At 45.8% G+C, this 20,138-nt stretch overlaps 2 protein-coding genes across 3 annotated transcripts in view; both read left to right on the top strand.

The window, feature by feature from the left end:
* The window catches only part of sema3fa (sema domain, immunoglobulin domain (Ig), short basic domain, secreted, (semaphorin) 3Fa), a 74,239-nt gene extending 62,902 nt beyond the window's left edge, over positions 1-11,337 (top strand). For both annotated transcript variants that reach the window (XM_063215431.1, XM_063215430.1), the window contains 9 exons: positions 2,987-3,056; positions 4,909-5,053; positions 5,402-5,624; positions 6,886-6,974; positions 7,103-7,144; positions 7,664-7,821; positions 8,288-8,355; positions 8,779-8,912; positions 9,222-11,337. In XM_063215431.1, coding sequence (XP_063071501.1) covers positions 2,987-3,056; positions 4,909-5,053; positions 5,402-5,624; positions 6,886-6,974; positions 7,103-7,144; positions 7,664-7,821; positions 8,288-8,355; positions 8,779-8,912; positions 9,222-9,776 — 1,484 coding nt within the window. In that variant the 3' untranslated portion in view covers positions 9,777-11,337. The remainder of the gene's footprint in view (positions 1-2,986; positions 3,057-4,908; positions 5,054-5,401; positions 5,625-6,885; positions 6,975-7,102; positions 7,145-7,663; positions 7,822-8,287; positions 8,356-8,778; positions 8,913-9,221) is intronic.
* A 4,657-nt stretch (positions 11,338-15,994) lies between these two features.
* Positions 15,995-19,943, top strand: gnat1 (guanine nucleotide binding protein (G protein), alpha transducing activity polypeptide 1). The gene is made up of 8 exons (XM_063216469.1): positions 15,995-16,100; positions 17,535-17,577; positions 17,705-17,846; positions 18,217-18,374; positions 18,610-18,738; positions 19,082-19,211; positions 19,474-19,627; positions 19,753-19,943. Exons 1-8 carry the CDS (start codon positions 15,995-15,997, stop codon positions 19,941-19,943), a joined length of 1,053 nt encoding a protein of 350 aa, XP_063072539.1.
* The last annotated feature ends 195 nt before the right edge of the window (positions 19,944-20,138 follow it).

The following is a 20,138-nucleotide window of genomic DNA, read 5'->3' as shown; positions in this document are numbered from 1 at the left end:
AAAGAGGGTATTTTCTGTAGTAAAATACTGAAATGTTGTTTTTAGACTCGGAGTACACAGATGTGTATAAATTGTACATATTTTTCTGACATTTAAAAAATTGCACTAATTTATTGTAAAATATTGGGCAACCACATGAAAGTGATGTTTTGTATACGTAACATATTTTTTAGTTCAAAAACTAAACAAATGTGTTTTCTCCTTGCATCCACTCATTTTTCATCAATATGACATGCAATGTGTGTCCTTATGGGGTGATGATTTCAGATTGTAAACCGGTATGAAGAGAGTTTGCCCATGTGATGAGGAAGTGAACATAGTATGGCAGTTGATTGTAGTGTTGTGAATGACAGTGTGTTCCATGAGAAACCCAGTGTTTTTCTTCATGAAAATTGAGTGTAATCCAGAGAATTGTGTGTAATGGTGTGAAAAGAGTGTGTTTTAAAACTGGAATTTGAGTGTTAAGTAGGAATTGTGTTTAGTGTTCAGTGACATTGGTTAGGGGAGTTGGGAAATGGGTGAGATGTTCCGAGAATTGTGTGTGAAGTACCAGAACTTGTGTGTAGGCAATCGAGAAAAACTGTAAATGCTGGCGAAGAGGCCTAGCTGGCGTTTTCTAGCGCGCGGTTTAGACACGTCTGATAAATCACTTCCGTTGCTGATCTAGGACTTAAGCTAACAGATGTTTTCCAGACCGTGATTGGGAGGTAACAAGGGCCTGTATGTGCGTATCCAGTGTAGCTGGGCCGGCCGCCACACTTCACCCTTCACTATTGTGTTTTACGAGGCAGCCAACAAATGCCTTTGTGTTCTTATGAGGGCTGGGAAAAGGCGCACTACCAGGCTATTACTTATACTAGGAGTAAGTGAACCACAAAAAGAGGTGCCCACTGCCCTCCCGACACCCCCACCCCCAATGAATCAACAGAGCAAACCAGGACAACCTTCCCCCTGGGCTGAATGTTGGTTTTTTTTTTTTTTCGTCTCAATCCACCATCCCCCTCTCTGTTCCTCTCCTCTTCTCTCCTTTCCACACCTCCTCCTCCACACCCCACTCACTCCATCCATCCCATCTCCAGTCCTCTCCTTTACTTTCCTCTCCTCCTCAACCACACCCCATGGCCAGTCCTCTCCTCTCCAGTCGTCTTCTCTTCTTTCCTCTCCTCCCTCCACCACACACCACACCCCGCTCCCTCCATCCCATCTCCAGTGCCAAGGCATAGCTGCAGACTGGCGTTGTTGTGGATGCGTTATGGATCTGGTCTCTACTGTGTCCTCGTGCCAAAGCCTAATTCCTCTGCTTGTTTGCTGCTCCCACCTGTCACTCTTGTTCTCGTTTTAACCCCCATACACACACACACAGACACACACACACACACACACACACACACACACACACACACACACACACACACACACACACACACACACACACACACACACACACACACACACACACACACACACACACACACACACACACACACACACAAACAGTAAACGCACACACATAAACATACAGTAAACGCACACACTTATGTATGCACACACACACACACCCACACACACATGCACACACAAACCTTCTTGAACAAAGGAGGAGGTAGGGAAGGTAGGGGGGTAAGAAAGGGAGATGAGAGTGGGGAGGGGGGGTAGGTACTGTAAGGATGGGGATAGGGGGGATGCTGTGATTACATCCCCCTTGTGAATGTCAAACAAACTCTCCCAGCACTGCATCAAGGAGGGCCCAGGCAGGACAGACTGGGGCCAATGAAACAGGGTGGGAGAGAAGAGAGAGCAACGGATGGGAAGAGAGAGAGGTGGGAGGAAAGAAAGGAGAGAGGGAGACTGAAGCAGGGAGAGGAGGAGGAGGAAAGGAGAGAAATAGAAGGAAGGAGGGAAAGAGGTGGTGAGGTGGAAAGGAGAGAGAGGGAAGGAAAGAAAGAGAAGGCAATAGAGAGGTGGAGAGTAGGAAAGGAGAGAGAGAGAGAAAGTGAGAGAGGGAAGGAGGGAGTGGGGATGGAAAGAGGGCTAGAGGTGGGGAGGAGAAAAGGAGAGCGAGTGAGAGGGAAGAAGGCAGGGCGCAATAGAGTGCTGTGGGAGTTGAAATGGAGGCTAAGGCCCGGGCACGCAGCCTTTGGGCACGATGAGGCCAGTTCTCTTGCTGTCACTGTCAGGCCGGAGGTCTGTGCGTGCGTGCGTGCGTGCGTGCGTGCGTGTGTGCGTGCGTGCGTGCGTGCGTGCGTGCGTGCGTGCGTGCGTGCGTGCGTGCGTGCGTGCGTGCGTGCGTGCGTGCGTGCGTGCGTGCATGCGTGCTACTGTCAGGGGTGAGGTCTGTGTGTTTGTGCTTGTGTGTGTGCGTGCTACTGTCAGGGCCGAGGTGTCTGGGAAAGCGCTGTATCTGGCGTGTTAGACGCTCGTCCGCTGCGGGATTACCGATCTGGAGCCAGCAAGGCACTCCAGTCGACCTGACACAGCGTGCGAGAGATGGTGACCATGCGCCGGCATGACGGTTGCTTATTGGGAAGCGAGCCCTGCACTGTTTTGCACTGCACTTTCCCTCACCCTTCCTAATGAAAAGTGATTTACCATTAAAAACGCCGTTGCGTCTGGATTTTTAAAAAGCGGCCGTACATTTGAAAACATCAGCTTGTTTTCCCAACATTTTAATATTTTTGTTCTAGTATGAGTCAGTCACTCGGTTTAAGGTGCATTGTACAATTGCTGTCAGTGTTACAACTGTACACTGCATCTAGAGGATTTTGTTTGTTATGTACATTTTGCTACTAATTACTTGTACCTGTATACTGCTATACTCTGCGCTGACCCCATACTCTGTATTTGCTTGAATTTCTTCCTTGTAAGTCGCTTTGGTCAAAGGCGTCTGCTAAATGTAATGTAAAAAAATAATGTAATAATGCTTGTGAATGTTTTTTCCTGGGTCTTGAATTCTGATCTGTGTTTTTTTTGTCTTTCCGTGTGACAGGAGACGTGTACATCCAGAAGACACAGGACACTAAGAATCCCGTCATCTACGGCGTCTTCTCTGTCTCCGGGTGAGTCACCGTACAGCACCAAGCTGCGTGATGAATGATCTTTTATGTGCCTCTCAAATCACACTCCCTTACACATACATACACCCACGCTTAGATACATAAACACGCATGCAGGCACACACGCACGCACACATGCACACATGCACACACACTTTTATGTGGTTCTCAAATCACGCCCCCCCCCCCCACACACACACACACACACACGCACAAACACACAAAGAAAGCACACAGTTAACATGCTCGCTCACTCTCTTTCTCTCTCTCTCTCTCTCTCTCTCTCTCTCTCTCTCTCTCTCTCTCTCTCTCTCTCTCTCTCTCTCTCTCTACTGGTATCCAGTCAGGTATGGAGGTTTGAGGTAGTCTGTCTGAGCATGTAGACCATCACGTCACTCCCCTGAAACTATATTTCCTGCAGACTCTCAGGCGGGAGCGAGCGAGCGAGAGAGAGAGAGAGATGGAGAGAGAGAGAGAGAGAGAGAGAGAGAGAGAGAGAGAGAGAGAGAGAGAGAGAGAGAGAGAGAGAGAGAGAGAAAGAGAGACAGAGAGAGAGAGAAAGAGAGACAGAGAGATGGAGGTAGGGAGGGAGGAGGGGAGCATAGCTGGCATGTAGCCTACCGGCTACCTGGCTGTATTGGGTTTATCCACCTGGGTCTGGATCCACTAAAGCCCAGCGACGGCCATTACAGACCTAATTACATCCTGGCATCAGTCAGAGGGTCAGCGAGGTCTTCGCCAGCGCCAAACATAAATACCCATTTTGCACCCTTGTTAAGTGCCATTGTAGAGCAGTAGCAGCTTTTGGCGATTAGGACTCCCTACCTTTTTTATTAGCCAGTTAAGACCCCACTCACCTATGAGTTACTAATATCCCCTCACAGCGGCAGCCATGTCCATAAGTAATGTATTAACAGTCTGCCTATTCTGGGCTGCTTGGGGAGAGGAGGAGGAGGTAGAGGTATAGATTGCTCTTTGTCCCTCGGTGGTTTTGTCTTTCCCCAGCGCTATTTTCCTGAAATGACTTTGCAGCGGCTTTTTCTTTTCTTTTCTACTTTTCTAGTTCTTCTTTTTTACTATTCCTACGATCCCACACTACTCAGGTTTTTCTATTTTTTATTATTCTTTAGAATTTGAAAGAGGTTTTTTTTTCTAAAATGCCTGGTGGTGCCTTCAGTCTCTCTGGGGGGTGGGGGTCCTTTGCTTCCTTTTATTCCATTTGTTTTTACTCATCCAAGGAAAAAAATTCTTTATGGCTTTTTTTTTTTCATCTTAGCTTGAATCATAATATGAACTGTACGATATACGTCCCACACGGGTATCAGCTCACACAAAAACGAGAAGGGAGGCTTGTGGGAGTGGGGGCAGAGTTTTGTTTCTTTCTTTTTTTTCCCTTCTTTTTTTCTGTCGAGCGGAGAGGTTAGTGGTCCCATGTGGTTCAAGGAGACATATCAGTCAGCAGGCCTGATAAATTGAATCCGAATTTTGTGGAAACGATTCAAAAAGGGCCCTTTTTATGAAGGGGGTAGAAGGGGGAAAGTTCAAGCACACTTTGTGCACTTTGTGCAGTTTGAAATAATACTAGCTGTGTGTGTGTGTGTGTGTGTGTGTGTGTGTGTGTGTGTGTGTGTGTGTGTGTGTGTGTGTGTGTGTGTGTGTGTGTGTGTGTGTGTGTGTGTGTGTGTGTGTGTGTGTGTGTGTGTGTGTGTGTGCGTGCGTGCGCGTGCGTGTGGGAACAAGCGAGACTATATGAGGAAGAAAAGGCATATGTGTGTGAGACAGAGAAACTGTGTACTATACAAGCACACTGTAGCAGACCAATGAATCTGAGTGTTCAATGTTCCCCCATGTGTAGGTCGGTGTTTAAAGGCTCGGCCGTGTGCGTGTACTCCATGGCAGACGTGCGGATGGTCTTCAATGGGCCCTTTGCTCACAAAGAGGGACCAAACTACCAGTGGGTTGCCTACACAGGAAAAATACCATACCCTCGCCCAGGCACCGTGAGTAGAATTACTTACAGTACACACATACCGTGCACACACACACACACACACACACACACACACACACACACACACACACACACACACACACACACACACACACACACACACACACACACACACACACACACACACACACACACAGACCAAAGTTCCCATATGCAATTACTCATTATGCTGATACAGTCCTGAACTGCTGTTATTCATGTAAAAAAAGAAAAGGAAAGAAAATCTTAGAGTGCTGTCTTTATACAGTAAAGACATTCTATGCTTCCTCCCAAAATCCCCGGTGTTACTAAAACGGATATCCTCTCTTTCCACCCCCCCAAAAAAATCTCTATCCAGTGCCCGGGAGGAACCTTCACTCCCAACCTGAAGTCCACCAAAGACTACCCAGACGAGGTCATCAACTTCATGCGCAACCACCCCACCATGTACAACGCCGTCTACCCAGTGCACAAGCGCCCCCTTGTGGTCAGGACCAACGTGGACTACGAGTTCACCACCATCACCGTGGACCAGGTGGCGGCCGCCGATGGGAACTACGAAGTGCTTTTCCTGGGCACGGGTAAGCGGGGCTGGCTGCTGGGTGTTGCTGGGTGGGCGGTACTGGTTACAGGAGAGTACTGCTGCATTGGTGAATGTGCACAGTAAAAAAATGAGGGTGTCAATATTAAGTAAATATTAAGTAAAGTAAACTTGCATGAATCCAGACACAGTGGAGTCCAAAGTCAGTTTTAAAATCTGCAGATGTCCAGTGTAATGTCAGCTAAAATGAACACCAGATGTTATCACCAAATTACAGTAACAACAAATTTGAATCTGAAACATTTTTTTTTTACTCGTTATATTACCAGTGAAAGAAAGTAAGTAAGAAAGAAAGAAAGAAAGAAAGAAAGAAAGAAAGAAAGAATGAATGGATGAATGAATGAATGAATGAATGAATGAATGAATGAATGAATGAATGAATGAATGAATGAATGAATGAATGAACGAATGAATGAATGAATGAATGAATGAATGAATGAATGAATGTGACTGAGAAAGAGTGGGGGCACTGGATGTACTGGAAGTCTGGAGGTCTGATGGTGAACCAGGCTTCTGAGCCTGTCTGTATTTGACTGGGATTATCCGCATTACACCTGTTTTAAATACTGCTTCAAATGGAGAGCCTGGACTGTTTAGACACGGAGGACAACTTTTCAGGGTGCCTTGAGAATGACGTCTGGACGTCTTCCGATCTTAGGCCTCTCTCTCAGTGTTTATTTTCTGAAGCGTATCTTCAGTGGACTTAAGTGATGTGAGGGTGACATGTGGATGTAGTCAGGGCCGCTGACAGCTTTTTCTGGGCCCAGGACAAAGTCATCTGAAAGGGCCCCCAACCCAATACATGCAATGGAATACATGCAATCTCTCACTGGGCCCAGGACAAGTGACCCCTTTGTCCCCCCCTGTCGAGGGGCCTGGATGTAGTGTCTAACAGGGGAGAGGTGATGTGAGCGCTCCAAAGAGAGGCTGTTGAGGCTGTTTGTCTGACTTGCAGCATGTGTCAGCACGGAGATGATTATCTGCAGGGAGGGTCTGTTTAGTTTCAAATGGGCTCGGGGAGAAGAAATGCCTTATATAACAGACAGGCGTGCAGCTTTCATCTCGACTTCACTTAACTTAAGGCTCCCTGTATGTCTCTCACCCCCACCCTCCCTCCCTCCCTCCCTTCCTCCTCCCTCTCTTGTTCTCTCTCTCTCTCTCTCTCTCTCTCTCTCTCTCTCTCTCTCTCTCTCTCTCTCTCTCTCTCTCTCTCTCTCTCTCTCTCTCTTCTTCGTCTGCAGACAGGGGAACCATTCAGAAGGTGATTGTTCTGCCCAGAGATGACCTGCAGACGGAGGAGTTGGTCCTAGAGGAGGTGGAGGTATTCAAAGTGAGTGCAATATTTTTTTTGTTGCGTTTAGGAATTGCATTATCTTTTCATTTGGTTTGTTCTGCCCTTACACTGTCTTTCGTCATGCACGTACGACAATAAACATATTGTGTTATTTCATCTTTCAGGTCCCCACTCCAATTACCAGCATGAAGATTTCTCCAAAACGGGTATGTTTTAAGAATATGCAAGGAATATAAACAAGTTTTAAGAATATTCAAGAATATTTCCAAGGCATAAGTAAGGCTGTGTTACTATATGTCTGTATCTGTTTACACATGGCAACAATTTAAAGCTGAGCCTCTGCAGAAAATAACAGGTGCATTTAAAACAGGTGCATTTAATGTTGAAGTACATGTAAATCGAGTCTTTGTAAGACATGTGGTCCAATGTTTCGTTAACAAGCATCATTTAAGATAACATAAGCCATAATCAAAGCCAAGTAATAGCTGGTTTTATGGTTGTCCCCATGCTGTGGGGTTCATTGGAGAAAATGGAATGAAACAATCAGCATATATTATGAGGTTGAAAAAAATGTCCGAAGGAGCCAGCATGCTGTTCTGAATACAGCATGGCTGTGTGTGGGTATGTGTGTGTGCGTGCGTGCGTGTGTGCGTGTGTGTGTGTAACTATGCAAGCCGATCTCCTGTCCTGACATCCCCTCTCCGCTACCTCTTGTGTCCCTACAGCAACAGCTGTACGTGGGCTCGGCGGTGGGCGTGACGCACCTGATTCTGCACCGCTGTGACGTGTACGGGGAGGCCTGCGCTGACTGCTGCTTGGCCAGGGACCCCTACTGCGCCTGGGACGGCAAGTCCTGCTCGCGATACTCCGCCTCGCAGAAGAGGTAGGCTGCCTACAGAGGCTGATCAAGAGTGCACGCGTGCGTGCGTGCATGTGTGCGTGCGTGCGTGCGTGTGTGGTGTAGTGTGTACAATGTGTGTGTGGAGAGTGAGAGAGGAAGAGACAGAGGGAGTCCGTCTTTGTGTGTGTACCTATTGCGCCTGTCTAAATCACTAATTTTGTTTTAGAAATTAGATTATTTTTATACTTCTTACTGTGTGAACATCTTGAGCTCATGAATGACATGAGCTATGTGAGTTATGTGCCAGCGGTAAATGTCTGTGTACAGTAATAATGATGATAATGATGATGATGATGATGATGATGATAATAATGATGATGTTGATAATAATGATGATGATGATGTTGATAATAAAAATATTGTTCATGGTTTGTAATAGCGGTCAGTGTGAGTGGAGCATTTTGTAACGACCGTATGTGTTTGGGGAATGTGGATCTGACCCCTTTAGGCGCAGCCGCCGCCAGGATGTCAAATACGGCAACCCCATCAGGCAGTGCCGAGGCTACAACTCCAACGGTGAGAAAATATATAAATAACCCCCTCTTCCACCAACTGTATGGATTTTAATAAGATATCATTTTCATATTAGTGGCCAAACAGACATGGAGAGAAAATAACTTCTTCCAATCACGGAAATACTTGATACTTGTGATATTTTGTGTCACATTAGCAGTCAAACACAAATGGTCGATGTTTATGTTCATTTCACCGTTTTAGCTGAAACACAGCTGAAGCAACACAAGTCATGCCACTCAGTCAATGAGCTACTCAGCCAATGTGTGAAGCAACATGGAACTTCATGAACACACACAAAAACGAGAGTGATGGAGTAATTAGAAATATATAAACATTCAGAACACAAAAAAGGGGTTGTCCAAAGGGCAGGAGGTGGTGATGATGATTATGAAGATGATGTCATCTCTGAACTTCTTCTCGCAGCCAATAAGAACACGCTGGAGACGGTACAGTACGGGGTGGAGGGAAGTACCGCCTTCCTGGAGTGCCAGGCCAGGTCCCCTCACGTGTCAATCAAATGGCACTTCCAGAAGGAGAACAGCGACCGCAAGAAAGAGGTAAGCTGCTCGCCTCTATGGCAACCCACGTCAACTTTCCCTGTCCTTTTGTATTTCTATTTTAGAATCACAAGGTCTTTAAATCATAATGTCATTAAGTCATCTTACACAATTTTACATGATTGTAGGCCAAGACGTTATCTGTATTTATGTGAAAGAGACAAGACTCACTGTCTCTTTGTAGATATTAAGGCGCTTTGTCGCCTCATTATACAGTATGCATTGGTTGAAAAGAACGCAAAATGTATGAAAAAAGTATAACATTTACTGAAGAAACTGTGTGTGTGTGTGTCCGTGTGTGTCCCTCAGCTGCGCTGTGATGGCCGCGTGATGCGCACCGAACAGGGCCTGCTCCTCCGCTCGCTCCAGATGTCCGACAGCGGCATGTACCAGTGCACCTCCACCGAGAACAACTTCAAGCACACGCTGGTCAAGCTGCAGCTGGTGGTCCTGTCCTCGCGCACGGCCAACGCCGCCCTGGCCGAGGCCCACCATCCCAACAACGCCCTGGCCATCCCCCCAGGAGCGGGCGCGGGTGGCAACCCCCAGGCGCCGGCCCTCACCCACCCGCCTTCCTCCAGCGCCTGGACCCCCACGGCCGAGCAATACAAGGACCTGCTGACCCTGCTAAGCCAGCCCGAGATGAGCCTCATCAACCAGTACTGCCAGGACTACTGGCAGCACGGCGAGCCCCACCCGCTGGTGGGCGCCCCCCAGGGAGCAGTAGCGGGTGTCGGGGGAGGTGGCGGCGGGGGTCTGAAGCGCAAGGAGCTGAAGGAGCTGAGGGAGCAGCGCAAGCCTCGCAACCGGCGCCACCATGAGGGTGACGACGAGAGTGACGTCGGCGCGCCCATGGAGACATGAGGGGTTGGTCCTGGTGCCGACCTACCTCGCATGACACCCCAACCCCCATCCCATACAGCCGACACAGGGACAGTCCAGCACAACACCTACTCTCTACTACCGACGGTCCGCCAACAACAAGAAACACAACACAAACACACACAGACACAGACACAGACACACACACACACACACACACACACACACACACACACACACACACACACACACACACACACACACACACACACACACACACAGTCTCATAGCAACAAGTATATGAGCCCTCTCTAGAACTATTTCTTTACCTCTGTCTTTCCTTGTCTCCTACAGTTAATTTGCCCCCTCCTCCCTCACTGTCTCTTCTTCACCATCTCCCTCTTTCTTTCTCTCTCTCCCATTTTCTCTACCTCTCTCTCACTCTCTCTATTTCTGACACACACACACACACACACACACACACACACACACACACACACACACACACACACACACACACACACACACACACGCAATACACAGATAGGCGAGAACATACATGGACACACACATACACACATACACAAACACAAGCACACACACACACACACATTTTGAACACACTGTCTCCCCTCTGTGACTATGGTGCCAGGAGAAGGCCTCTGAGGATGGATGGATGGATGCATGGAGAAAGAGGAGGAGGAGAGGAGAGGCAGAGACAGCGGTAGAGTGGAGGTCGAACAGGCACACGTGGTATTTATTGTAGCTTGTAAATAGTCAAGGTTCTGTGGATTTTATTTGTACCCCGACTGGGTGCATTTTACCTTTTTTTGTTTCGTTTTTGTTTTTGTTTTTGTTTTTGTGTATAGGTCCCTCTGTGCAAATATTTTTTTTGTTATAATTGTTATTATTATTCTTATATTTATTATTAATGTAGTGATTCTATATCAGATGGTATTATTGTACAATGAGTGTTCTCTCTCTCTCTCTCCCTCTGAGGGAATGCAAAAAAAAAACACAGCTCCATCACATTTCTGTACCTTACAGCGGACTGCAAATAAGAGACTCGTGTGAAAATGTGAACCGGCGGAGCCAATTTTTTTTTAAGAAAAAAGAGAGAGGAGAGGGGGGCAACAGAAAGGTCAGAAGTCACAGAGGTGCGGGAGGAAATGGAGAGTTCTGCAGACGCAGACAAGGAAAAAGAAGAGAAAGGAGAGAGACAAACATGGTTCCCCCTCTTTGCACAGCTGTTCAGGTTCTCACCGAGAACACAAGGCATTTCACTGGACATGTGGAGATGAGGAGCTCCCCCTAGAGGAGAGGATCAGGCATCGCAGGGGTCACATCGTCTGGCACCTGCCTGCCTCACTCTGGCTAAACCATCTCGAAAGGCCTCTCTCACCACAAACTTGCTACACACCTTTGTTGGGTTTTTGCTTTGCTTTGTTTTTTTTTATTTAATTTTATTTTACTTTCAAAAGCACAAGATAACCATTTATTAGTCTTCTTGACAAAGACTCTCCCATGCTCTCTCCCTCCCTCCCTCTCCCTCTCTCTCTCTCTCTCTCTCTCTCTCTCTCTCTCTCACTCTCTCTCTCTCTCTCTCTCCCCCCCTCTCTCTCTCGCTCTCTCTGCATCAGTTTAGTTATTTTTCAAACGTTTGTTTACCTTGCCTGACCCAGAGTTTTTATTGCGATGCAATGTTTGTTTGTTGATTACTGTGTGTAAATATGAATATGAATAGAGCTCCAGACAGACCACCGATCCCCTTTGCTGAGAATGCATCTGCATTGGATGATCAGACACAAGTTTGACAAAAAAAATCAACAAGTGGGCATTTTATTTCTTCCAAGTATCTTCTCCATGCAGCACAATAGCATGCTCACAGATTGGGAATTTATGGCATTATTGTTATTATGGCAGTTGAAGCACTTTTGTTTTTTCCTTTTGTTTTTACAATGTTAGGAATTGTCTCATTCAAGACATGGATGTGTGTGGGGGGGAACACCCAAGAAAGCTCATTTTCCGATCCCCCCGCCCCCAGTTATTAGCTAAAGCCCAGAATGACCCCATAGGAAGCTGGCTTTCAACACTGCATGAGGTGTACAGTTACTGTAAATATGTTTAAGAACCTATTGCTGTAGATTTTTTTTTTCGTCTGTGGAAACCTCTTTTTATTTCAGTCTCTCTTGTCTTTCTTTCATTTGTGGTGGTGACCAGTGACTTGTACCACAGGTGGAAAGCATCCAGAGACTCCATGTTGAACCGAGCTAAAGTGTAAACCCACGAGAGGTCATATATGTTTTGGGTCGTCTTCCTCAAGCCCGACACTTCCTCGTCTCTGGGAAGGTCAGAAAAGATGGCTGATATAGAGGGATATGCTGCGAGAAAGAGAAAGATGTACTGTTTTTGTAAAGGAGAAAAAAAAGAAAACACATCTGTGTGGTTTGTCTCATTTTTGTCCTGTTTGTCTGTTAAATTTTTATTTTTTATTCTTGGGGTTTAGTATGTTTTTATGGGAAATTAAAAATCAAATCTACAGAGTTGGATGTACTACACAGTTGATGTTATTGTAATGACTTGACCGTGTACATTTCTCCCCTCTCTTTGATGTTGCAAACTGATTAAAAAAATAAAGCTCTATATTTTATAAGAATATTATTTCCATTCATTTAAAACCAAGAAAAAAGACAAGCACTGCTCAGTATTTCCAGAGTCAGCAGGTAAACAGTTCCACATTTTGGAAAGCAGCTTTATAGCCAATGATAAAAAGCCCATATTAAAGCTAGAAACGCACTCAGAGAGTGCAGACCTCCGCCAAGGAAGATGTTTGATAGAACATTTAACTATGGCACACCCTAATTTGTTTCAAGTCTTTCTGCCTTGTTTGTGCTGATTTAGAAACTGAAATGTGAACAATCGCCCTGACCCGCAATGGTGAAAAATCTTTAAAAAGATCCGAATCAGATAGATCCGTATCACCAGCGACATTTACCATCACTTCTTCTTCTTGTCATTTCCAACAACTCCAAAAAATGTCATCCAAATCCGTTCATTACTTTTTCGGTTATCCTGCTGACAGACAAGCAGACAATCCGCGACCGAAAGCATAGCCTCCTTGGCGGAGGTACAAAAAAACCTTCTATTTCATACATGTTTTGGGCTCACAATGGTATAGTTGTTTCGTTCGTGCAACAGCTTTTGAATGTATCGAGCAGATGTAAGATTGCTCGTCTCCCTATGGATGGCTGTTGTCCATTTCCAGATTGAGGTCAATGCGAATGGGGAGCTGAGGTGCCTAAGCTGGTTAAGATCATACAGGCATATTGGCAACTAAAATAGGCAGTGGATTGATCCTCGGATGACCGCGATAATGCAGAGACATGCACGCACACGTACACACACACATACGTGCGCACACACGTACACGCACACACGCGCACACACACGCGCACACACACACACACACACACACACACACACACACACACACACACACACACACACACACACACACACACACACACACACACACACACACACACACACAACCCCAAAGAGCCATGGGAGGTTGTCTCCTCTGCTCTTCTGACATAAAGGTGAGAGCTACACCTCCTTTATCTGTCTTCAAATGTAATAATGAAAAGAAAATTTACTTTAGCTCTGGGACTTAACAACCATACTATCAGTTTGTCCTTTTAGAGCATTTACGTATCTGTGATTATATGTTTGACCAGACGTTGCTGTGACCTCAAGAGAGCCACTTCCATAATAAGACATAGTACATAGTATTACAACAAAAGAACATGAAATTGATATTGATATTGAACACTGCCAAATAAAAGCTGAACTGTGTGCGTGCGTGTGTGCGAGAGTGTCTGTTAACTGGATGTTGCACAAGAATATGGTTCTGAAGGTCTCCCAAGACATCTGTAAACATGTTGTTGCACATGCACAATCAACTTTTTTCAGACAAACCGTATTGTTAAGCCAAACCCCTGAATCACTCAAGTTAAGGACCATTGGGAGCATGATCTGAGTGTGGGAATGTGGAAGGGTTATCACTACTTCATGAGCAAAACATACACACGAGATCCTTGTAAATGTTCTTTTCATTGAGAGAGTCGACAGGCAAAACTAGCACAATAACTCATGTATCAAGGACCACTGAGACACGTAACACAGATGATAATACCGTAGATAATGCATTCACCATGCCTCTCTTTATACATCCCAGAAGTCTTTATTGCTGAATACAAGTTGAAGCTTCCCTGACAATAATAGTAAGATTATTGCCCGATGTTTCACATTCTGCCGTAGAGGGGCCTCATGGCAACATTAAGCACGACCACAAACGAGCAGAGAATCTAATATCTCTATGGTCAATAGATCAATAATGCTTATGGTCAACGCTCATGGCTCATTTTCTCTGCATTTCTTCCCCAAATTTTCATTGGCCCATGTTTCATCGGAGTGAATTAGTGGCACTGGCCACATTGGAAACTGAACACAGTCATGCTTCAAACCTTACACCCAAACTTAGTTCCCAAACTAGGGGTCACGTCCCCTAAGTGGGACGCAGAGGTACTTCGGGGGGTCTTGGACAGTGGTGACTTAATAAACTAAAAAACGGGAAGCCACATATTAATAGTTTGCATAATTCCATCAATTGGCTTGTAACAGTATTCACTTCTATGGTTACTATTAACAAATGTATTTTCTTTTTCTGCGAATTTCTATCAATATTAATGGAAAACAAATATTTGATGTTTGGAATATGGTGGGGGCAAAAATTAACATCCCAGCAGAAAACATTAGGGAATCACTGTCTTACACCATACAAACATGCAAACTCCCCAAACCAATGGCTGAGCCAATGGCCGAGGTGCTCTGGGTTGGACGCTTTGCTCAAGGGAATATCAGCTGAGGGGGAGGAAGAGCACGACTGTCACAACAAGGCAAGTAAACAAGGCAATTGAATAGGGCCCCCAGCTAAAAGGGGGCCCATGGTAATTATTATGTAGGCCCTACTTGAATTCGGATGGCAGCAAAAACAACGTTGTGAGCGAGGCAAAACCTCTCTGAATTCAATGACTGAAAAGTGCAATGATGCTATCAAAATCTTTCTTGAGGGGGCCCTTCTCCAATAGTTTGAAGAGAGAAAATGGGGCCCCAAGTCTCTCTTTGACTAGGGCCCTCAAATACCTTCAAACGGCCCTGAGGAAGAGGGAGAGGAGTCGACCCTGTCGGTGACCTTCCAGCATCTACAGGCCGAATACTTAACACGTGTAGGCCACGACTGCCCTGTCATACATCAATGCAAGGGATAGGTCACTGCAAGAACCTTAAGTTTTTTGACTTGACCAGTGCATCATTGCATTTTCCCACCACGCAAAGCTGTTGGTAAGCCATCTAGAATGAGAAGCAGCCTCCCTCTTGTCCATTTCCTACTGGTTCTGGTAATTTCTTTGGACTTTGAAGGCGTTCTCAGTTTGTTACTAGGTCTCAATGTGTCTTTCCTTTTTTTAAACTTTATTTATGATAGGACAGTGAAGGTGGTGACAGGAAGCGAGTGGGGAGAGAGAGACAGGGAAGGGCTGGCAAAGGACCTGGGCCGGCAAAGGACCTGGGTCGGGAATCGAACCCAGGTCAGCCGCATGGCAGACGAGTGCCCCACCACTTGGCCACAGCAGTGCCTCAATGTGTCTTTCCAAAGGCAAAATAAGAGTATGACTGCTAGGGCGACTACAAAGTACTTCAAGGTACTACACAGTACTGCTATCTCTTAAGCGTTTCTTTGCCATTTTGAATCTCTCTGGGGATGCGATTACATCTCTCTGGTCTTGTTCCTTCCCAATTATGCCAATGGCACCTTGTGTTGTTGTGTCCACAGACCCAATGTCTCAGGCTCAGCCTTATAAAGGCCAATGATGACTAACGGGGCCAGATTAGGGAACCTTCCGCTGAGGGCAGCACTTTCTCCCCTAAAGCTGGGAGGGAGGACGTCCCCTGTGCCCCTGCCTGTGCCCCAGACAGAGCTCCAATCCTACGGACAACCACCTCGACCTTGCCTCTTATTGGCCTGTGGTGACCAGGTGGTCAGCAGAATAGCCAAAAACCCGCTTAGAGACCGCAGGGGACTTTTACTAATACAATACCTGCAAGGCAGCGGCAGGTGTGCGTGTGTGTGGTTCAGCAGGGTTTCGCAAGGACATACAAACCCTTCCAGAGCGACATTTAATTTGAAAAAAAAATTAAACATGGGGGCCGGAGGCAGCGCTGAGGATAAGCACTCCAGGGAGCTGGAGAAGAGGCTGAAAGAGGATGCAGACAAGGACGCCAGGACCGTCAAGCTGCTGCTACTGGGTAACCACTCACTGGGCTCACTCTAGTGGATTGACGCGATAGGCTTGTGGTTCATGAGGTACCTCCTTGGTACCACATGAAACACCTCATATAGTGACTATATGGTAGAGGATGAAGAGGCTGTGTGTAGGCTGCTGTGATTTACATGGAGTTTCATTGGGTTCGTTACAGTGGATGAAGAGCAAGATTACATTTTGCATCTCTTTGGGGTGGCTATTGTGGATGGATGGTTTACATACAGTAGCATCCCATTGGGTTTCAATAGTAGCAGTGCATGGATGGCAGGATGGATGGCTGGATGGATGGATGGATGGATGGATGGATGGATGGATGGATGGATGGATGGATGGATGGATGGATGGATGGATGGATGGATGGATGGATGGATGGGTAGAAATGTGTGGTTTCCTCCGTGTTGGTATGAGCCTGATGTGGAAAAAAGAGGGGAAATAATCAATGGAATGAAGATAGAGTATGTCGTCATCTTCTAAGAATGTGTGTGTGTGTGTGTGTGTGTGTGTGTGTGTGTGTGTGTGTGTGTGTGTGTGTGTGTGTGTGTGTGTGTGTGTGTGTGTGTGTGTGTGTGTGTGTGTGTGTGACGGCTTGTTGTTGACGCAAAATTGTGGGTACGCCATCCTCCTCACAGTTTGTGCTAAGAAGGTCAAAGACAGTTTGGGAGTAACTTAGTTGCTGGGCTAGCTGAAGGGTCAGTCTCAGCTTGATAGGATGCAGCAAGTAAGGCCTACATGTGATGCTCAGAGATTTGATCAGGGAGGGAGTTGCAGTAGGCTAGAGCACAGGACAGGACAGGGCCGGTTCTAGTCAGTTTGCTGCCCTAGGCGAGCACCCACTTTCCTTTTCGTGCATGTAGAAATTGCCATCTGTAAACATAGCGTCGCACATCTGATCAAGCACAGCTGACCAGTAGCCTATCATATACTGATTGCTGAATAATCAGTGTCAGTATAACATTGAATGTATTATTTAATTGACATTCTAATTCTGTGAGATTTTCAGGCGTTATTATGGCGCCCCCAAAGACATTTGGCGCCCTAGGCGTCAGCCTTGTCCGCCTATGCCTAGGCCCTGGTACAGGAGAGACATCCATGTCTATGGTGTTGTATCTGGGTCAGGCGCAGGGCAGGCAGCTCTTCACATTATCACCCAGGGGCTTAGGACAGGAGTAATGAGCTCCAAGCCTCTTACAGTGATCCTCTCAAGAGCGGGCAAACAGAGAAAGGGAAGGGAGGAAGGGAGGGGAAGAGCAGGCCAGCGCTACATGAATAACTATGAAGCTGTTCCGAAAATGAAAAAAATAATGAACAAAAAAACAAGCTAATCAGTTCAGTCAGATAATGCCACATGACAGTAAAACTACAATTGCACCATGACTAAAATGTTAATTATTATTCCATCACTCATTTTCCTCCGTAGGTGCTGGAGAGTCGGGCAAGAGCACCATTGTCAAGCAGATGAAGTGAGTGTGTTGAAAGTACAATGTTCAGTGATATACAGATCCATGATTAATATTGGATGAAATTGAATTGCGCTTGCTTTCCCAACAGTTGAATTCATTTGTGTCGTTATCTGTCTCTATCCGACAGAATTATCCACAAAGATGGTTACACCCTGGAAGAGTGCTTGGAGTTCATTGTCATTATATACGGCAACACGCTATCGTCTATCTTGGCCATTGTGAGGGCCATGACCACTCTCAACATCGGCTATGGAGATAGCGGTGCAGCTGTAAGACTGCAATGCTCTACTGCTCTTTCTTTACTAACACTGTAAATGAATGAATGAATGAATGAAGGAATGAATGAATGAATGAATGAAGGAATGAAGGAAGGAAGGAAGTTCTAGTTGTACGTAATTCGCCTTCAGTCAATGTTTATTTTATGAACTAATCCTAAAGAAGTAGTAGGCTAGTAGTAGTAGTAGTAGTAGTAGTAGTAGTAGTAAGAGAAGTAATAGTAGTAGTAGTAGTAGTAGTAGTAGTAGTAGTAGTAGTAGTAGCAGTAGTAGTAGTAGTAGTAGTAGCAGTAGTAGTAGTAGTAATCAGTGAGTCAACAGATTAAGCTGTATCATTGCTTAAGTTTGTTGTGTGTGTTGGCAGGATGATGCCAGGAAGCTAATGCACTTGGCGGACACCATCGAGGAGGGCACCATGCCAAAGGAAATGGCAGACATCATCCTGAGGCTGTGGAAAGACTCGGGAATCCAGGCGTGCTTCGACAGGGCCTCAGAGTACCAGCTGAACGACTCGGCTGGATAGTATGTTTCACACTTTTCCACCTTTTTTTGTCATAAACAACAACAAACAAACACAAAACAGTGAAATAAATGTACAAATTAAAACAGAAAGTATGCCTACTACAATGTGGGAATAACTTCAGTATTGGAAACAATGTAGCATTTAATCGATTACCTGAGACTTATTTTGTGTTTTTAATTATATAAATAAAATTGTTAAAGATTAACGTGAATACAACCTTAAATTCTCTCTCAGTTACCTTAACGATCTGGAGCGGTTAGTTCAGCCTGGCTATGTCCCCACTGAGCAGGATGTGCTGCGTTCTCGAGTCAAGACCACTGGTATCATCGAGACCCAGTTCTCCTTCAAAGACCTCCATTTCAGGTGAGCTCCTTCCACACCTTCATTTCCCAATGGGATTTAAGGCTCTCTTCTACTCTGATCTCATGGCTGGATGGGGAGGAGTGGGTAGACTTACCAAAACAAGAAGACCACAACTAGGTGACTCATCACGACTAAACAACCAATGCACTGCAAAAAACCCTCTAAACCTAGGAGTACCCTCAAGATGATGAAGTTCTCAAAAGCAAGACAATTAAACTTTCTTGAATACAATTTTGCTGTGTGTATTTTCTATGAATTCCCCCACCGAGCCTCAAACCAAAAAACACATTTCTATCACCACTCACTTCCGTCCCTCTCTTCTGTCCTCCCTGTTCCCCTGTAGAATGTTTGACGTGGGTGGCCAGCGCTCCGAGAGGAAGAAGTGGATCCACTGCTTTGAAGGTGTCACCTGTATCATCTTCATCGCCGCCCTCAGCGCTTACGACATGGTGCTGGTGGAGGACGATGAAGTGGTGAGTGTTGCGCAGGGCTCCTGCTGTCTCCATAGTGACCAGAGAGTCTCATGGGTCATATACTGTCCTCGTTATTTCACAAGGAGATGGGCAATTTTCAGTTATACATAAGTGGATAGAGTGTACACAGTATTACGTGGACACAAATTAGCAATGCGGTGCACTGATAAAACAAATGTGGGTAGACTTTGCTGGTCCAGTGTAGGCTACTGTGTGCTCATTCCATGCAATAATTCTCATTCATGTGTCCCTCCTGTTACAGAACCGAATGCATGAATCGCTCCACCTGTTCAACAGTATCTGCAACCATCGTTACTTCGCAGCCACCTCCATCGTACTCTTCCTTAATAAGAAAGATGTCTTCACAGAGAAGATCAAGAAGGCCCATCTCAGCATGTGCTTCCCTGAGTATGATGGTAAGAGGATCTGTCTGTCTGTCTCTCTGTCTGACTACACAAACACAACATTTTCATACATAGCCAGAATAATATAATAACATAACATAGAGCTCAAGAAGGATAAATCTGATGTTGACTTACAGGACCCAATACATATGAGGATGCTGGTAACTACATCAAGATGCAGTTCCTGGACCTGAACCTGCGGCGAGACATCAAGGAAATCTACTCCCACATGACCTGTGCTACGGACACACAGAACGTCAAGTTTGTGTTCGATGCCGTGACAGACATCATCATCAAAGAAAATCTCAAGGACTGTGGTCTCTTCTAAAGAGGGCCACAAACCCTGGAGAGATGCAGGTAAAACTATACAACCTGCTTGTATAAAACACCAGACTGGGGGTTGGGGGTGATGGGGTTCTTATCCCAGTATCCAGTTTGATGCTCTTCAATCAAACTGGGTACTGAAATTAGGCGTAGACTTAAAACAAATAAAGAAATAAAGTCTGCCACACCAGGGCTGTCA

This window comes from Engraulis encrasicolus, chromosome 14, assembly GCF_034702125.1.
Source record: "Engraulis encrasicolus isolate BLACKSEA-1 chromosome 14, IST_EnEncr_1.0, whole genome shotgun sequence".
Taxonomy (NCBI): Eukaryota; Metazoa; Chordata; class Actinopteri; order Clupeiformes; family Engraulidae; genus Engraulis; species Engraulis encrasicolus.
This window is presented reverse-complemented; position numbering and strand designations above follow the sequence as displayed.

Coding starts and splice junctions, on each gene's coding strand:
- gnat1 (XM_063216469.1), top strand. CDS start 15,995: ATGGGGGCCGGAGGCAGCGCTGAGGATAAGCACTCCAGGGAGCTGGAG. Junction 16,101..17,534: donor CGTCAAGCTGCTGCTACTGG/GTAACCACTCAC, acceptor TTTCCTCCGTAG/GTGCTGGAGAGTCGGGCAAG. Junction 17,578..17,704: donor ACCATTGTCAAGCAGATGAA/GTGAGTGTGTTG, acceptor TCTATCCGACAG/AATTATCCACAAAGATGGTT.